The following is an 18595-nucleotide window of genomic DNA, read 5'->3' as shown; positions in this document are numbered from 1 at the left end:
AAGATCTTTCTCTTATCATAAATGTTAATCGATCGGGAGAAATATCTTTTTTTTATTCTTTCATTTTTCTTTTCTTTCTTTTTTTTTTTTTGTTACACCCCCTATAATCCTGCACGAATCTTCTTCGTAGAATCTTATTTAAACGTTAAGATAATCTTCTATTTTCCTATGACCGATTCGTACGATCGATCATCCAACCCCACGCCTCCTCCCCCTTTGTCTCTGGACGCTGTTTCGAGAACACACAATGATAGAACCTCTCTAACGTTCCTCAATCTTTCGGTCTTCCTTCGTATTTCCGATATCGAGCAAGGAAATAGTCGACGGACCGATATAAAATAAAGAATAAAAGATATAGGAAAAATAAAAGATATGAGAAACAACAACAAAGACATACTGATTTTCGATATTTTTCATCTCGAAACTGTAAATCTATGACGAATACGCTCAGAGGTTTTGATTTTACATTTGCTCGAGGACTATAAGTTCACCTACTCGTATCCTATGTATGTTTAATGCGAGCAAGCAGCAAGGCCTTCGACCAAGAAACTTCTTACTACCATTTTGTTTATAACTTATTCACGACTGGTGCAATTACCGGTGTGTGGTAGTTCATCGACGTATAGACACGAAAATCGCACCTTTCTTACTCGCTGCCAACGCCTGTATCAACAACCACCTCTGTGCTTCTCTTTTTTCTTATTTTTTATTTCATTCAACACGTATCTAAGCTTATCTTTTTTTTTTATTTTTTTCTTTATTTCTTTCTTTCTTTCTACGTCTGACGTGTACTAGGGATGACTTCGATACAAGTTAGATGCTATAGAAAAATGAGAGAAAGGTAAAAGAAAAAATCTTTCGAAAAGCATTGCGATAGTTACAACTTATTTTCGAAGTAAAAATATATGAGAGAGAAAAACATACAATATAGGAGATAATATCTGATATATAGTCATTATCATCTTTTCTTATAGTCCAGGAAGTTGAAAGTTCTCGCGTTTTAAAAATGTACTCACCGACGAGGCTGATCCTATGGAACGTTTCGAAAATTATAACTTTCATTGTGATCATTTTTACGATCGATGATAAATAAAAAAATGTTTCTCGTGTCTGACGAATGTACAATATTTTAATAAAGAATATGAATCGTTGAATCTTGATATCTGACAGATTTTAAGTTTTCAAAAGCAATTTGTAACATTTATTATAAATGTATTCTAAAAATGAAAATACTTTATTGGTTAAATAATTCTAGTTCAATAATTTGTTGCGAAGTTCGTGACTTGTTGGATGGTAAAATTTGTTACTGTATTCACAATGACTACTAATCATTCGTTCAGGCACGTAAATTAGTTTTTGTTTACCCAACTTATACTCCTGTCACTGACTTTTCTCCTAGTTGCGTTGCTTACCTGAACGAATTCGAGCAAACTTCTATATTGAAAGCGTTCGCGAATTTTAATCTACCTCTTCGTTTCTACCCTCCTGTCTTCAGATAAATATTTAATAGTGGTTTCGTACAGACTACAGGACCAACAAATAACGTATTAATGAACCGAATCAGCTACTATAAACCATCCCATCTTTAAATTAAAATCGAAAATTCAAACGTGTACCTAAATTTTCACTAGAAGTGTACGCGCATCTCGAGCTTTATTATAACACTTATGACATTCTCGTAAATGAAATTTATCTAAGGAATATTTAACAATTTTTGATAAATAATAATATTATGCATTGTTAACAAACGAAAAAATATATTAACCAATGAATCGGACGAAAAAATAAAATGCGCATCATACGTTCGTAGAAATAAATTGATGCTTGTCTTACAAAATCGATGCAAATATCGAGAAATATAAATGTATATATTATTTCTCAACGTTGAAAGTTGCTACGTTGGAAATATGATTCACGAGTTTGAAGTATTTAAACAAAACGAGGTTCCTCGTTTTGATATCCTTTTATGATATCTCGCGAGACTTGCAAATAAAAATACGCTTACATGCGTACATACGTACGTCAGGTTTACGGTGATACTAACGATGTCACGGGTTCCTTTTGTTTCAGCTTGACGAGGACTGAAATGACGCAGGAGTCACGGTGAGAAAAGGGCGAGGGTTTCACCCTCGCACGAAAAGGGGGTGCCATGGCGAAGAACTTTAGTTTCGTCGTTGGTGCGAGCCCATCGACTACCCTTCACCATATTCGTCTTCTTCTCCCCCTTCTCCTCCTCGGTTTCACCTGGTTCGTTCCCTCAACGCATGCCGTGGATCTTTGTAAGTATTATTTTTACTTTAACAACAAAAAAAAAAGAAAATATAAAACACGGAAGAATAATATCAAATATTTAAACAATTTTCCTGCTTCTTTTCCGTTATTGCGCGCATATGTGTGTGTGTGTGTGTATGTTTTATGTTCCCCTTTTTCACAATCTACAATTTTTACACCATTTAACGTATATATTATTCTACGCGATATTATTTCTTTGTTTTGTTTTTCTTTTTTTTTCTTTTTTTACAATCAAACGTTAATACCGGTTAACTTAATCGTTTTCACAATATTTGTCGTTGCATGGTCCAATCGTTTCGCAGAAATCATGTACCTACCACCATGTTCCCGAGAGAAAAAAAAAGCCGGCCATTATTCGTTCGAACGTTGATTAAATATTGATTTTACCCTTCACCTGTGACGCGAGTTCTCGCAAATATTTACGCCGGTCGTTATAAAATAATTCGCTACGGCGAAGAGAGAAGATCCTCCGTTTATTAAATAATATTCGGTTCGATAAGTGACGCCGAGCGTTAATATCTTTGTCTCTCTCTCTCTCTCTTTTTCTCTCTATCCCTGTCACTCTTTCTCTCCATCTATCGGTCAACCTCTCTTCTCGTTGAGAACGGAAAAGAGAATCTATCAACTGACGCATGCAAATCGTCGAAGCCGTATTAAGGCCAGCTTGACGATGAGAAACTGGGGTGGTCTGGAAAATAAAACGAGCGTAAAGTATCGAAACGAAGAATTATAAGGGACAAATAAGAAAAAAAAAAAAGAAAAAAAAAGGAGTAAGTAAAAGAAAAATAAGTTGGGGTTGAGAGGGGGAGGTAAGAAAGGATAGACGACGAAGTTAAACGACGATGTGAGAAAGGAAAGGAAGAAAGAGACCCCGATCAAGACGAAGTCGAAAGGGAACTTGTGTACCATTGGAAGATTAAACCAATGGTAGGAAAGAAAAATAAAGGAAAGGAAATCAAAAAGGGAGAGAGAAAGAGAGAGAGAGAGAGATATTCCCTTTCTTTTTCTAACCGACTTCTCGAACCCACCCTTTTTCTTCGTGCTTCCCCTTTGGTTCACAACAACTTTCTTGAAAGCTGATCGATTAAGACATTTAATCGTTAAAACCGTAATCGTATCGAGAAATAATTCGAATTATTTCAATTAGCATATATATTTATACGGTTGAATTAATATTAAGATCGAGATGAGAAATAATTAATAAATAATTCGATCGTATAACGGAATTTAGGATGATTGTGTTTAGAAAAACATATCTGGGATAAAGAAAAAACATATTTTTTACGTTTGTAAACTAATTCGCAGAGAACATCGTGTTTTTATATTCTTACTTGTCAGTCATGCGCGTTTTTCTTTTATTTACGCTTTCAAAGTCATTGTTCTCTATAACGTTTACATTTTGTTTTCAATCGCGCGTATTACGTCACCTTCGTTCAGTCTGTTTCTAACAGTCGAGCGATAATGTTGTCGCGGTAGTAACTGAATATTTTTCTATTACGATTCGTAAATCATCGTTATTCGGATAAAATAGTGATAAAGAAGATAAAACAAGGATTAATGGAGTACGATTTTTTCTGTGATTATCATTAAACCAATGTGAGTAGATATTTAAATATAGAATTTTGTTCGTAACACAATTATTTCGATAACGGTACTTCTAACAATTCATTTTATCGTTTACTCGTTTTACTTTTTGCCTGTAGTTTTTAACTATATTTCTCATTTATTTCATCAAAGATCACGTTTCATTTCATACAAAAAAAAAAAAAAAATAGTTAATTTTTCAGATTGAATCTCGAAATAAGATTCATTGTCTATCTCTGAATAAGTATATTTTCATTTCAATCAATGCAACAATTAGATCAAAGTACACTGATAAGTTAGACACGCTAAGGTAGACCCTTTTATTCCCTAACACTTAGCTCACCTTCCATTTTACTAAACATTCAACGACGACCCACTCGTTTCGGGTAGTAGTCCTACGTGAAAAGCTGGTTTCAACTATCACACGGATTCATCTCAGTTAGCCGCTTATTTAGCCCTTTTTAATTCGCCTTGCTACGTTGCACGGTAAATATATAAATACGCATACTTTAGATTGAGTTCAGGGATATATTCCTTTCGCTGTTCCTTTTCAAACCAGTATCTCGACGATCTTCGAAACGTTCGTGCTCGTATAAATTTAACTACAAGCCGATCTCGATCAGCTCGATCCATCGGTTAAATAAATTATGATAAATATAAATATATACAAATATATGTAAATGTGTACTAACGTGTGTTTGAATGCATGTGTGTGTATGTGTTTAAATTTATATCTTTAACAGAAAATATTATATTTCAGATAAGATTATATTATTATTAATCGTCTTATCGTATAAACGCAAAGATTTTAACACATATATTAATTCGTATAATTTTGTTTAAAAACAGTTTGTTATATACTTTTTTCTTTTCTCTCTTTTTTTTTTCTTTTTCTTTTTTTACAGTAAATCTTTTTATACGAATTATTCGCAACGTAGTATTCGATTAAATAATCGTTACGGGAATATTCGTTTGACACGTTTAACGTTGGTTGTATATGTAAAAATATGCAGAACGCATACGCATGTAAAACGTTCGAGATGATAATTCTTTTTTGATCTTTTTACGTTTTAGCACAATGCATCGCGCCACTGGGCATGGAATCCAAAGCAATACCGGATAAGGACATCACAGTCAGTTCCACCTACGATGCCGGAAATGTTGGCCCGCATCTGGCACGGTGAGCTTTCATATCTTTTATTTTTTTATTTTTTACATTTTTTTGCAGAACTTTGCAAATTTTTCAAACAGACACGACCGAGACACGTGTCGATTCAATTTGATCAAGATAGATGTTTCTCGTACAATGTACGCGGAGTGATTTTTAAACTGAACATTTACATGACGTTATCTATCTTTACTTAGATATAAATATAACAAAACGGATTTATTGTTGTTTCTCAAGTAAACGATCGAACATTATTGTTATTTGCCATACGTTTAATATTACCAACCGTTATTTTCAGCTAAATGTAAAATACTTTTTTCTTTATTTTATTTTTTTTTTAAATCACGCTCGAAAGGATTAACGAAACGAATCAATGAAAAATAGGAGGAAGGGGGAGGGAAGAAAAAAAAGAGAAAAAATTTCGTCCGTTCATTTCTTTTTCAGTTGACAACTCGATTCGATAACGACTACAGACGGCTTATGCGTCAAACCGAATTTTTGTCGCACTTATCGGCTATTCGTTCACTCGATACATAATCCAACAGAGCTAATGGATTTAGTTGGCAGACGAGACGATGTTGAAAGAATCAGAATTACAAAGAATCGTTAATGCGTCTGTGCCAATGCACACGTCGCTCGTTTTCCCGTCACGGATGTTGGATGGACCAGAAATCGTTAGCACAGAACATCCACTATTCGCCTTAATCGAAGCATGCCGAGCAAAAGGTTCATCACGATTACGCTCTTCTTCCTCGCGTTAATGCTTTTCTAAGAAGAAATTCTATGCGTAAAATTAGGTAAACGTCAATAATTTCATTTCATAAAATTTTGTTTAATATTCGTATTAATTTAAATATTATATTCGTATGTATTTTAAATTACGTAAAAATCGAATGATTCTTTAGACAAAAATTATTTCTAATATTTTTCATACGCCATAAGTACTTTCTATAACAACACAACTTCGTTCTCGTTTACGTAGTATTATATGAAACTCGATTTCTAATTATCATAATGGTAGGTAAAAAGTTACTTTACAACTTAACATTTATTTGGAACGCCTCCAATTTCCGGAGTGGGGGAGTTACAGGGTTAATTGAAACGCCTTCGTGTTAGCGTGAATAATAAAATCTTGCGAGGAATGATTTCGTGTACGGTTGTTTTTAAACACGTAAAATCCGGTGTGGCAGGTTCTATAGAATTTATATGGCTGTTCTCTTATTTTTTCTTTTTTTTTTTTTAGATTAACATAAGACACGCGAAATTTACTTAATAAAGTGTCACGAACAAAAATCTTCTTTATTCCCTTGAAAATAAATACTCTCGATGTTTTTTAATTCTATCGATAAACGTAAAAAAATCAATAGATGAAAATAATTATTTGCATAACCGAAAGCATTGTGTTTTACAAAGCAAATGAATGGAATTATTAGAAAAAGGATGCGTGTGTTTTTAGAAACGTGCGATAATTCGACGAATAATAGTATAAAAAGAATCGTTTCGTGATTGACGATAGAATTATTTTCTATAAAGGACCGAGACCTGTATTTCTTTTTTGTCTTTTTCTTTATCCTTGGTTCGAACCCTCAGCGACGAATTACCGTTCGTTCATTGCTTTTCAATCGCTGCTGTTGCTGCTGCTGCTGTATTTGGCTTGGTGGCAAGCCGCAAAAATGTGCGTTGGATCGCTTAAATTACAAGCGAGAAAGTTCACGCCTATTCGTACCGCAAATTATCTGATACTTTCAAGAGGCGGTTACGCGGTCAATGCAAATAATCGATCATTGATAGTTATCCGTGCGTGCGCGAGGAGGTTATGAAAAGTCCTTTCACTATCGTACAGAAAGAACAGGAGCAATCGTCAGTGAAATAAACTTACAGAAGCTGAACCAACAAACCATATTTGTCTCCAACGAAATTTCATAGCAATCTCATTCCAACGTATTAAACAACAAAATATATATCCTCGAAACCTAATGTAACGAAAACATTTTCATTCCAAATGAAAAAGAAAAAGTAAAGGACTACAATTGTGCTTGAGCAATATTGTCACTAATAAGATATAATAGTATGTTATAATAGTATTTTTATCTCCCACTTTACCCCAGTCTCCCCTCCCACTCTGAGTATGATCCTCTCTGTCTCTTTGTAACACATACAAGCCCTGTTTAGATATTAACGCGCAGTACCCAATGTTCGTCGGAGGTTGTACCGCAGTGCCGGTTTATACGAATATACCGTGCCCCGTGGGAAGCATCCGGTCTACTGTAGCACGCATGTTGTACGAAGGAACAAACGAACGGGGCAGCAACGAGCAGTCGAAGCGAGTATTGCGTCGGTCTGTTGTTGTTGGCCCCCGCGGGCTCTCCGATATTAATACATTCCATTACAGTAGACAATGACCGGCTGAATGGATCTCTGACTCCTGATGAGCTTTTAGTTTCCCCTCCCCTCCCCCACCTCGTCCCCCTCCAACTGCCCCCTTCCTATCCCGCTCGCCACTCCGATGACTATCCTTTACCAATGTATATACTCTCTACCTACTCTCAGCCAACTCCTCCTCGCACGTCACCATCTAATTTAATACTCGACGACCTCGGGCCAAAGAAGATCGCACACCTGCTTTGCTTGAAGGATAAAACGTGCCCAACTAGACCCCGTAGGTTCGATCATTTGCGGTTGTTTTCTAATATCTTGATCGTTACTATCGCCAGTGGTAATGGGTGGTGGTTTAAACTTATCTAACAACGAATGACTGCAATTCTTTATTGGTTTGTAGTTATTCCTTTGGTTATTACTCTATCTCATAAAACGTGACTACATTTAACATAGATACGACTTACTCTCGGTGATATCGCGTAAAAAAGTTATTACTTTATTAATATTCTAATGTAACGATGAAATATATGGGAATATTTTATAATTAACTTTAGCAATAGTCGTGTCATTTTGATAAATTTCATTTTAAGTTAACGTAATAATAGTGATAATAATTAATGGTGGTAAAAATTTCAATGAGATAAATTAACTCGATACGGATTTAACCGGTAGATAGAAGCGGTTTATTATTTGTATTTCTATGCAAAATAAGATAACTTTGAAATTAAGTGAATTTCCAAGGAAAGAAAAAAGATGAATTAATGCAAGTATTAATGCGGAACGTTAAAGGAAAACAAGTAGGTAGATTCAATTGAACTCGGGTTATTATTAGATATATCAGTGGAGCCAAGTCCGTTTTATTTTTCTGCAAAGGGGATTTAATTATACCAAAACTCTCGATTTCCTTTTCCATAACAGTCAAAGTTGGCCAAGAAATAGAAGAAGAAGAGAAAGAAGAAGAAGAAGAAGAAGAAGAAGAAGAAGAAGACAGGGAAGTATAATCATACCGTTACACGTAATTTCACGACGAACGAAGTATTCTCTTTCTTACTCTTTTGGAATCTCCAAGGCAAGTTTTGCGCCGGATCGTCATAACTTTCGTCACGCGTTTTTGATTTCGCCATTTTACTTCACCAAGAAGTTGTCCCCCAGCTGCGCTTTCTCGCGTCTTGCTTGCTCGCCCTTCTTCCTCCCTTCCCCCTCTTTTTCTCTTTCCCTAACTCCATACTTTCTTCTCGCCCTTTCCCTATTTCTCTTTCTCTTTCTCTTTCTTCAAGCTTTTCTTACTCGACAGTATTTCTAGAATGGGTGCAATTAAGACGCCGGTAAGAGTGTCGCGTTAAGATACCGAAAGAAATAGTAGACCTCGTGAAAAATCAACGCTAAAGGAAGTAGAAATGGGTAAGAAAATCCTCCCTTCCTTAAAGAAAACTTTTCGAAAGTCTGAAATATATATATATATAGTTCTGTGAATTATTGTCAATCCAATCCAACAATTTCATTTCTATCATAAAATAATTATTTCTTAGATAACTAATTATTATTAATCTTTGACATAATTATCTCTAACGTGATCATTTTCTCTTTAATATTTATTTGTTTTATTTCTGCCATCCGATAACCACGAACCATCATCGTCGTTTGCGCAAACGAGCGCAAATTTCTTCCTCGCTTCTTATTTCAACACCTGACCACTGATATCGTTTATCGTTTTCTGCAAATATACATAACGTTAAACGATAGCAATTTATGGATAACGACTTTATTTCCGTAGAAACTCGTGCATACGCGTTGGGATACCAGTTCCAATTCGATTCACCAAGCAATTTCGTAAAGAACTTGTACGAGTCTTGTGGAATCGAGAGCAATTATGCACTTAGCAATCGCTTCAAATGATACCAATGTGAATCTCATTTTCGATTTTGCATCTTCCAAGAGGGAAATAGGAGTGGCCAATGTCGTTTTTATAAAAAGTACGATCGTAACGCGCAATCAAGAGACTCTTTTCAGTATTTTAAATAAGAGACCAAAAATAAGAACAACGGAGAATAACGAAAAGCCTCTTTAAAAAAAGATTATACAGTCTCACTTTCAGAAACATAGCTACGATAACGTTTATTACTGAAGAAAAACGACTGAAAAAGGAGAAGAAGAAGAAGAAGAAGAAGAAGAAGAAAGCTCCTCCGTTCGTACGAACATTTTATTCGAAAATAAAACAAAACAAGAATTCGTAAATGGTAATTCTGTTAACTTTTGTTCGTATTTTTAAAAAAATTTCGGTTATACGAAAAAATTATTTATGCTCGTATTTTTGTCGTATTTACTGTTAGATCGATACTAAATCATATGAAATATATTGAAATGGTTAAATATATCGTCTGACAATCATTCACTTCTATGTCATACGTGGATTACCTTCACTATGGAGACAAAAAAAAAATAATGATTGATCTCGATAAATCGAAGAAAAATAAAAAAATCGTTTTAAACGTTTCTTAGTATTAAATGACGCTTAAGACTAGTCGTATACGTCTTACCTCTTACAGATAATCAGGTTCACCAGGAATTAATAATCGAGTTATACATTCAGCTGAGGCGAGAATGATAACGACTCCTTCTTTGCATCACCTTTTCTCTCTCTTTCTGTTATCCTATGCTGGACCGGTCGTCGTTATAACTGGCGGGATCTCCTTTCACGAGATTTACAACCTGCGCGACCTGGAAGCATCTCTTTATCGATAACAAGTAGCTTCGACAGACTGGTTTTGCGTTTCTCAGACGAGCACCGAGAAGAAAAAAAAATATCTTTTCTTTCGTTTTTTCTTTTTTTTTCTTTTTTTCTTCCCTTTTTTTTTTTTTTTTTATTACACAAAAAAGAAAAGAATAAAGTACGAACTGTATTTCCTGTTATCTTTGAAATCATCATAACAGTTGTAAATCAATATCGTTTCGATCGAAAAAAAAGATATTTATCTACAGGAAACATACTCACGCACGCACGCACGCACGCACTAACACTTTTTGTAAAAGTTAATACCAATGTTTCTCGTGTTGTATATCCGTATAATGCATGTTAGATAAATGTAATTTAGCGTTATTAAAATGAAAGTACATGTAAAAGACAGTTTGCGTTTAGCCAGCCGAGACAAGTACGATTCTATTTATAACTGAGTTTTCTCGGATCCGTTAGAAGAAGATGCAAAGGAAGAGGAAGAGAAAGAGGAAGAAGAATAAGAACAATAAGAAGAAGAAAGGGAAGATATCGAGGTGTGTGGTCCCTGTAAAGCTAAAAAGGACGATCAGAGGTATCGCTTTTTACGCGGGACACTCTCATCCGTGCCATTCGAAAATTCATTCCCCCGTGTCGGATGAACGGACTGACGTGTAGGACGAACGGGCGGATGGACGGATGGACGGACGGACGGACGGACGGACGGATGGCATTAAATTGAGCGAAACATAGACGGGAAAAAACCGAAAGAGAGAAAGACACTCTCACGAGCAGCTAATTTTCCACCCGCAGATAATTCTGGATTCGAAAAGGGGAAAGTGGTAACACGTCTGACATTACCCAGCAATCTCTCTCTCTCTCTCTCTCTCTCTCTCTCTCTCTAATGCGTACATTACATTATGCAATCCAACGACTCGCAATGAAATTGACAGTTAGAAAGACTTCACTTATTAGATACCGACAATATATCCAAGCAAAGTTAATGAAAAATTCGAATTATCGGAACACGACGTTTTAAACGTTCAACTCTCATAGCTAAATCGTCCATTATCGAACTTATTCCACCTCTACTATACCTCTCGTCGGTAAAGCTTTACACACACATACACACGCGCATACACATACGCCAACGATTCTACCAATCTCTTTGGAATTAACCGAATTGCAACGTGGACAGAAATAAGTGATCGCGAGCGAGTCGACAGTATGACATAGCTAGAGATAAGCGAAAATGCTAATTACTGCTGTTGGAGATAAAAGACGAATCGATTTTGTATATCCGTAAAATGACTACTGCATGCTTTATGAATTGAATGAATCTCGAGGGAAAATCAGAATTTTGCCTTTAACCTAATAATATCCTATATTTTGTAAAGATACCATTTTAAAATGGACATTGAACAGAGTATTGTCATTAATTAATGTTTAATTATTAACCTTTTATATTTGAGTTACAAATAATTTCAAACTGATAGTATACATCAGAGAGGAAAATTATAATATTCGGTTTAAAGAAGATAAATAAAATCAAATTTTGCGTGTTCGAATTCGTTAAAGATTTATTGTATTTAACGTAAACGCATATCAAATAATATTCGACACTTATCAAATTGGCTTAATAACAAATTGCGACGAATGAGAATTTAAATCCAACCGTTTGGTAATGAAATCTGAAAACAGAAAGTCTCTGGTATCCTGATCACGGACGTGTTCCGATCCTTTGCATCCTTCCTTGTTCATGATCCTTCCAGCACCAATGATGCTCATTAATGCAGCCCGCTTTCCCAACAAATATATATATACCTTTGGATATACAGGCAAATTCGCACGATTTTCGTGTACGTGTTGCATCGAACGAGGATTCCCTCGTTCTTAGTCGAGCGTTTAAACGGTCCACGCAATTAGGGAAGGCGCTTCACGCTTCATCTTTTATTCATGCTCCAGCCCTGCCAACCTTCTCTCCTTGGCTTTGCTTTCTGCTATCCTTCCCATTCCAAAAGATTATAACCGTGCCGGCAACGACACACTCCGACTCTCCACCCCCCCCACTCTCTCTCTCTATCTCCCTTTTTTCCTTTCATTCTCATCTTCTCTCTTCCAAATTCTTACTTGATGTGGGGTTCGAAAAGAGTTTCTTCAATAGTGCCAAGGATAAGTGATTTCGAGCGTTTCGATGGACATGAAAAGAGAATCCCAAAAGTAAGACTTTAGGGTCTTCAGAACTCAGAGATCTCGATAACTAGGGTCTACCGATTCGAAAATCCTTATAAAGAGAGAGAATCAGTAATACCTAATTATAGTTACTTCTGTCCGAAATGTCAATCGTTAACGAGTACCATTTAACTTATATCGTTTCTTACATTGACGAGAACTCTAATGATTTATTTAAGCCTTTCCGTAGAAGAACATTTCATTGATCGTTAACGTGTAACCACAACTGACTAAAGATCTATTGATTTTAGATTGAAAACGGAGAGCCTCGGTGGTGCTTGGTGTCCGAAGAATCAGATCACAAAGGAAGCTAAAGAGTGGTTGGAAATTGATCTCCACACTGTCCACCTTATCACTGCCACCGCTACTCAAGGTCGTTTTGGAAACGGACAGGGTGTCGAGTACTCGGAGGCTTATCTTCTAGAGTATTGGCGACCACGACTGGGTAAATGGGTTCGTTACAGGGACATCAAAGGACAAGAGGTAAATTCTTGGCATCGTTATTACAGTGCGTAAGAAATTTCTTTGAACGTTTCATTTAAAGACGATTTAAATGAGCATTAGTAATAACATTCTGTTTGAGTCAAATGAAAGTTTATTCGGGCATAAAACAGTTCGAAGAGGCTTAATACATTACGTCATACGCTTGAAATAACCAAAGATATCAATAAACCAGTTTAGAGAGTAATACCTTCGTTGATTGGTAACTGGGGTAACCATGATAGAGAACACTCATTAGTACATCTAATTATATTCTCTTGAGAAAGTAGAGTAACTGTTAGCCTCTTTGAAAAGCAGACGCAATTCGCATGGTGGAAGCTCAAAGCATCGGGTTCGTTCGTTCTGTAGTTTACTGGCCACCGATGAAGGAATCGAAGACCGAGTGGAGGGATTAATGTAAACGGCTTATCGCGAAACCGTAAGCTAATTTCGTACCGTTGGATGCTGCCACTTTGTCGGAAGCCTGAACCCAGACGTACCTTAGAGATCGTCGAATCCGTTCAACGGTTAGCCAAAGCTATCTCGAAGCTTTAGGAACGAGCTTTTGGACTGGGTCTCCAATCGAAGAACGAGCCATTACCTTCGTTGGAACGTTATCCTCTCTCATCCATCAAAATCGATTTTCTCCCCGTGCTTGTCTTATTTTAAATCTCTCTCGAGTTTGAGTTTTCACCTATCCTAATTAATTTTATCAAATAACACGGTATTTTCGAAATGAATAAAATCTCGATCGAAAGAATATTTCCGTTCATTGGCAATCATCGTCAACCCATAATTTTTTTCTTTTTTAATCACGAATATTCAAATTCTTCGTCTAACACCACGGTTACAGACAATTTTTCAATTAAATCTTATACAAACATCGATGCCATCCAATCTTTATCGCATATTTTTCATTCTCAGATATACATTGAAATTTCAACTAGATATTCGATCGTTTTCTATTATTTACCATAGTCGTAGGAAGAACTTTATCGATACAAATTTATTCTACCAGCGTTAGAAATCCAAACCGCTCCCTCCCACTCCCTATTTTCAATAAATAACGTATAACGATTTCAAGTATAAGCATAAGATACTAATCAAGTTTCGAATCGTTCGCGTAACGTGTTATGCGTATGAAGATAGAATTACTTTTCCCATTAAGACACTTTAAAGGTTTCAAGTCATTGATAAATCCCCTTAGGCAAGATTTTATACTTGACGCGTCCATCATTAATACCCAATGATCGTTCCCTACACCCTTTATGCTTTTATCATTCTTCTCTTTCTTTTCGTGCTTCAAAATAGAAAAATGAAGAAAAGAAAATGTTAAACGTTCGCGAAAAAGCTTAGCCGCTAGGCAAATTGGCTGACCAATCAATGCCCGTCCACTGTCCAGTTACGATCTCTTATTAATATTGATGAACCAATTGCATTGGCGCTAATGTGCCAAGGGCTTTAACTCTACCTTTCTCTCTCTCTCTCTCTCTCTCTCTCTCTCTTTCTTCTACTGCTGCCCATCTTTCCAAAGGTGATTCGAACAAACGATTGGATTCATGATTATTCACTGCTTTCTGATTATTAATCGTCTGGCGACCTTAAACTCGCATACTGATGTATATCACGAACAAATTTTTAGTCTCCGTTGATTAAAATAAATATTAAAAGATATCGAAAGAAAGAAAGAAAGCAAGAAAGAAAGAGAGAGAGAGAGAAATTGAGACAAAATTTATTCTCAATTCTCTCTTCTAAGAATAAAAAAAGAAAAAGAGAATACGATACTCGATAAAGCAAATCAAATTCCATCTGCGAAAACAATTTGAAGTCTTCATTCTTGCCTGCGGTTGATTCCCGTGAGAAATTGCTAAAACGTGGAATGTTTTAATTAAAAAAGATCTAATTAGAATAGGTATAAAAAGGGAAAGGGGTGGGGTGGGAAGAGGAGGAGGAGAAGGAGGAGAAGAATCTTTCTCTTCTTTTATTCTCTCTCTTTCTATTTTCATATTTTTTCTTTCTTTCTTTCTTTCTTTCTTTCTTTCCTTCCTTCTTTTTCCCTCTTATTCTCGCCGTTGTAGGTGGCAAACTTAAGTCACGAGCAAAAGCGCTTCTCCTTTGATCGTTCGTTTCCCAAATTACTCGCGTCTTCTCGTCCATCTTTTCTCGTTCGTATTTCTTTTCTTTGGGGGAAAAGAAAAGAAAAAGAAAAGAAAAAAAAAACAAAGAGAGTTTAAGAAAAAATAAAAGAGAAAAACATATATAATAGTAATAATTATAAAAGTAACAATAATAATAATATTAATAATAATAATAATCATCATGCGATCATCAACGACGAAATAAGGGGTTCTAGCGGGAGCTTCAAAAGACCGACAGAAGTAATTAAGGCTCGTGAAGTCGGTCGCCTTTCAAACCTTTCCCTTTCCCTTGAACACGAGTCGCCTTAATAATAAATAGTCGCGTCAAACAGAACGACCTGGGCTCTCATTAGCCTCTTATATGTACACGCATACAGAGTTCATACATACATGCGTATACAGGAGAGGAAACAGCAGCAACTGCAGCAGACAAACGCACAAACGCATAGACATTTTGTTGTACTGCACGTTTCGTATACTTTTCGTAAAACTTCCATCATCGACTGGCACGAGATTAAATAGCTTTTCCCGGAATCTCTCGTGACGTAAATTCGTTGCAACTGCATCCTCGTAGCATACACCCGAGTTGCACTTGCGCTATGCAGCAGTTTCCGAGCAAAGTGCAGAAAACTGCTCGTTTTTTTTTTCCTTTTACCAACTTTTCCTTCCCTTGCCTTTTCTTTTCTTTTCTTTTTTTTTCTCTGTACTTTCCTTTACTTTTGACAAACTCTTCTTTTTGTTCTTACCTTTCGTTTTTTTTTTCGTTTTTTTTTTTTTATTTTTTGATATCAAGCTTCCGGTCCGCCGGGAATATTTTCACGTACGTACGTACGCCGCCTCGTTCCTAGACGAAGAGCTTTCATGACGAAACTCCGATAACAAATATTGCGCTGTGTAGCCGAGCGGAAAGATCGTCCTACGCGTTTTACACGCTCGTTGGCTCCTCCTCGTTCAGGAAGGTACAGGAAGAAGGGGGATGGAACTCGATGGAAACGTTTGCCGGATGGATGGACCCAGAGTTTACCTCGTTCCGTGTCTTCTTCCAACCTATACCATTTAACGTGGAAAATTGCAAGTTATCGGACTAATGGCGAAACCTTCAATGGCGATATACTTTTTTCCCCATACATTTCTTTTCCTCTTTTTTCTTTCTTCTTCTTTTCTTTTTTTTCTTATTTTTCCACGATACGTTTGTCCTTCCCCCCCCAAAAAAAAAACGAGAGGTTGCATTTTCTTTATTAGACGGATTTAACCCAAAAAAAATGTCTTATTCCGTGAATTTAATTTCTTTTCCTGTTCATTTTCTTTTTTTTTTCTTCATTTACTATTTTATACGAAGGAAGAAAATTATCGGAGTATTATATACGCGATTACTTTCACAATGAACTCTTTTAAATTGCTGAATCTACATTTATTATAAATTAAAAATTAAATGGAATGGTAATGCGGTAAGGAATTTTTTTTTCCCCTTCCAAGCGAAGGATTCAGTCGGTAGAAGGAAAAGTAAGCAACTCTCAAAGTTAAGTTAGGTTTTCAGTTTAGTTGAAAGCATATACAAATCCTAAAGTATAATATGAAAAAGCTTTTCTAAATAGTATACGGTGGAAAAATTTTTACAAAATCCGTTGGAAATATATTACGTGAAATCATTATTTTACTTTTATTTTAAATAATTAAAATTACTTTATTTACTTGGCATAGAAAACCCATCACCCGTTTATTTAATTCCGTGTCTCCAGAGTGAGAGAGTGAAAGAGAGAGAGAGAGAGAGAGAGAAAGAGAGAAAGAAGTAAATCCATCTCATATATCAGGTCATTCTATAAAAATTTCTTACAATTTAAACAGTTTAAATGTATTTTAAATATTACTTTAATATGTAACACTAGTATGGAAATTTATTTAGGAGGCTAAAGTAAAAAATTACCCTTTATCTAACTTCATATCTACAGAATGTAAAAGATAAAAAGACAGAGAGAGAGAGAGAGAGAAAGATAATCCATTTATCTCTTATCTTTTTACAAAGATTTTCTCACCGGACTAATTAAAATATATTTTAATTTATGGTAATAAGTACGCGAAAATTTTGGTATGAATTAGTTTAAAACGATAGAAAGAGAGAGAGAGAGAAAGAGAGAGGAAGAAAAAAAAATTTAGGGAAAATTGGCAAATTCCCAGTATCTTTGTTAACGTTCCTTGAAACTGACTGCTGCAACAAGACGCATTAGAATGACGTTTCTAAAAACAGGAGAATCTCGAAATCGTTCTACTTTCTGTTCCACTGCAGAACGCGATACTTTTTAACGAGCACTACTTTACTGTGCCGAATTATTCGCGTCTTCTCTATCTCTTTCTCTCTCTCTCTCTCTCTCTCTAAGACACACTTTCGTTCTTTTTCTCACAATAATTTACGATGCTTGGCATGCGCAGACGTATTCGTTAAGACGTTATTACCAGGCAAGAATTAAGCCACGATAATAATGATAATAATAAAATAAAGCTGAAGAAAATTTTCAATAATTTTGAGGAAACATATATATATATACGTGAATAAAATAAATATTTCCGTGCTCGAATGCAATTAGCGAGAGAATTGTCGTGAAAATGCATCGGATAATTGTAATAATTGTTAACTATAAATTGACGTATGTATATCCATGTGTGCATCAATGCATGACAAGCTCGTTTCTACATTGTACCTAATTTTCGACGAACCCGTAAGATAATCTTTCTCATGGTACGATACTTTCGAAATGGTTGTTAAACACGCGGTACGATCGGTCATGTTGATCTTCGTTGTCAGATAGAATCGTCCCACGCGTTTGTCGCATCTTGAAACGAGCACTACTCACGCTCAACGTTCAAGAAATTCTCTATACGTATGTATAAGTATTAATAATACACATACATCTTTCTCTCTCTCTCAATACGTAGAAATATATACTAAAACTTGTTATAGGATAAATCGTCAAACGAACGAATCCAATTACGTCGTTGGCAATGATAACAAAACGATTGATCCGAACATTTAACGAGACTCGACAAATTGATTTTTATTTTAAACGAATAATAAATACATCTAGACAGATAGATAGATTTCATTCGAATATAATATTACAAAATCATTTATTTATAAAATAATGATTTTATTTTGTAATACATTAGTAAGAAAAAGTATATAATATGGTTATTACTTGCAAAGGAAAATTTCTTTTGAAAAACGTTCCATTGTAATTTGTTTCAACAACGTATTTCCAGTTCCATTCACTTCCTTTTGTACGTTCGGTTAAGCTTTATTCGATTCTCACCCTATATTTCCTACCCCCGTCTGAGATACGAGTGTAGTGATTTATGTGGAAGCAAGTCTAGCCGATATAGATGACGACGACGGTCCGATGCTCGTAGTTGCTCGCGTGTTATGGTTTCTCGCACACGTTCGAATCTCATACGTTGAACGAGTGAATGCGTGAACGTAAACATAGGTATACAAATACACGCATACATATACGAACGAACGTACGCACGCACGCACTTCCGTCCCTCCCATTTCACCACCCTTCGTAATTATCGGATTTCCACCATAGTATTCTCTGCGGCTACGAAGAAGATATGGAG

At 35.7% G+C, this 18595-nt stretch overlaps 1 protein-coding gene across 2 annotated transcripts in view; it reads left to right on the top strand.

Annotated features, from left to right (window-relative positions):
- Positions 1–18595, top strand: part of LOC122526090 (epithelial discoidin domain-containing receptor 1-like) — a 100438-nt gene that overhangs the window by 51647 nt on the left and 30196 nt on the right. For both annotated transcript variants that reach the window (XM_043649256.1, XM_043649255.1), the window contains exons 3-5: positions 2071–2279; positions 4951–5056; positions 12617–12848. In XM_043649256.1, coding sequence (XP_043505191.1) covers positions 2150–2279; positions 4951–5056; positions 12617–12848 — 468 coding nt within the window. In that variant the 5' untranslated portion in view covers positions 2071–2149. The remainder of the gene's footprint in view (positions 1–2070; positions 2280–4950; positions 5057–12616; positions 12849–18595) is intronic.

Source organism: Polistes fuscatus, unplaced genomic scaffold, assembly GCF_010416935.1.
Source record: "Polistes fuscatus isolate 324 unplaced genomic scaffold, CU_Pfus_HIC Scaffold10, whole genome shotgun sequence".
Classification (NCBI taxonomy): Eukaryota; Metazoa; Arthropoda; class Insecta; order Hymenoptera; family Vespidae; genus Polistes; species Polistes fuscatus.
The sequence above is the reverse complement of the archived record's forward strand: the minus strand, read 5'-3'. Positions and strand labels throughout refer to the sequence as shown.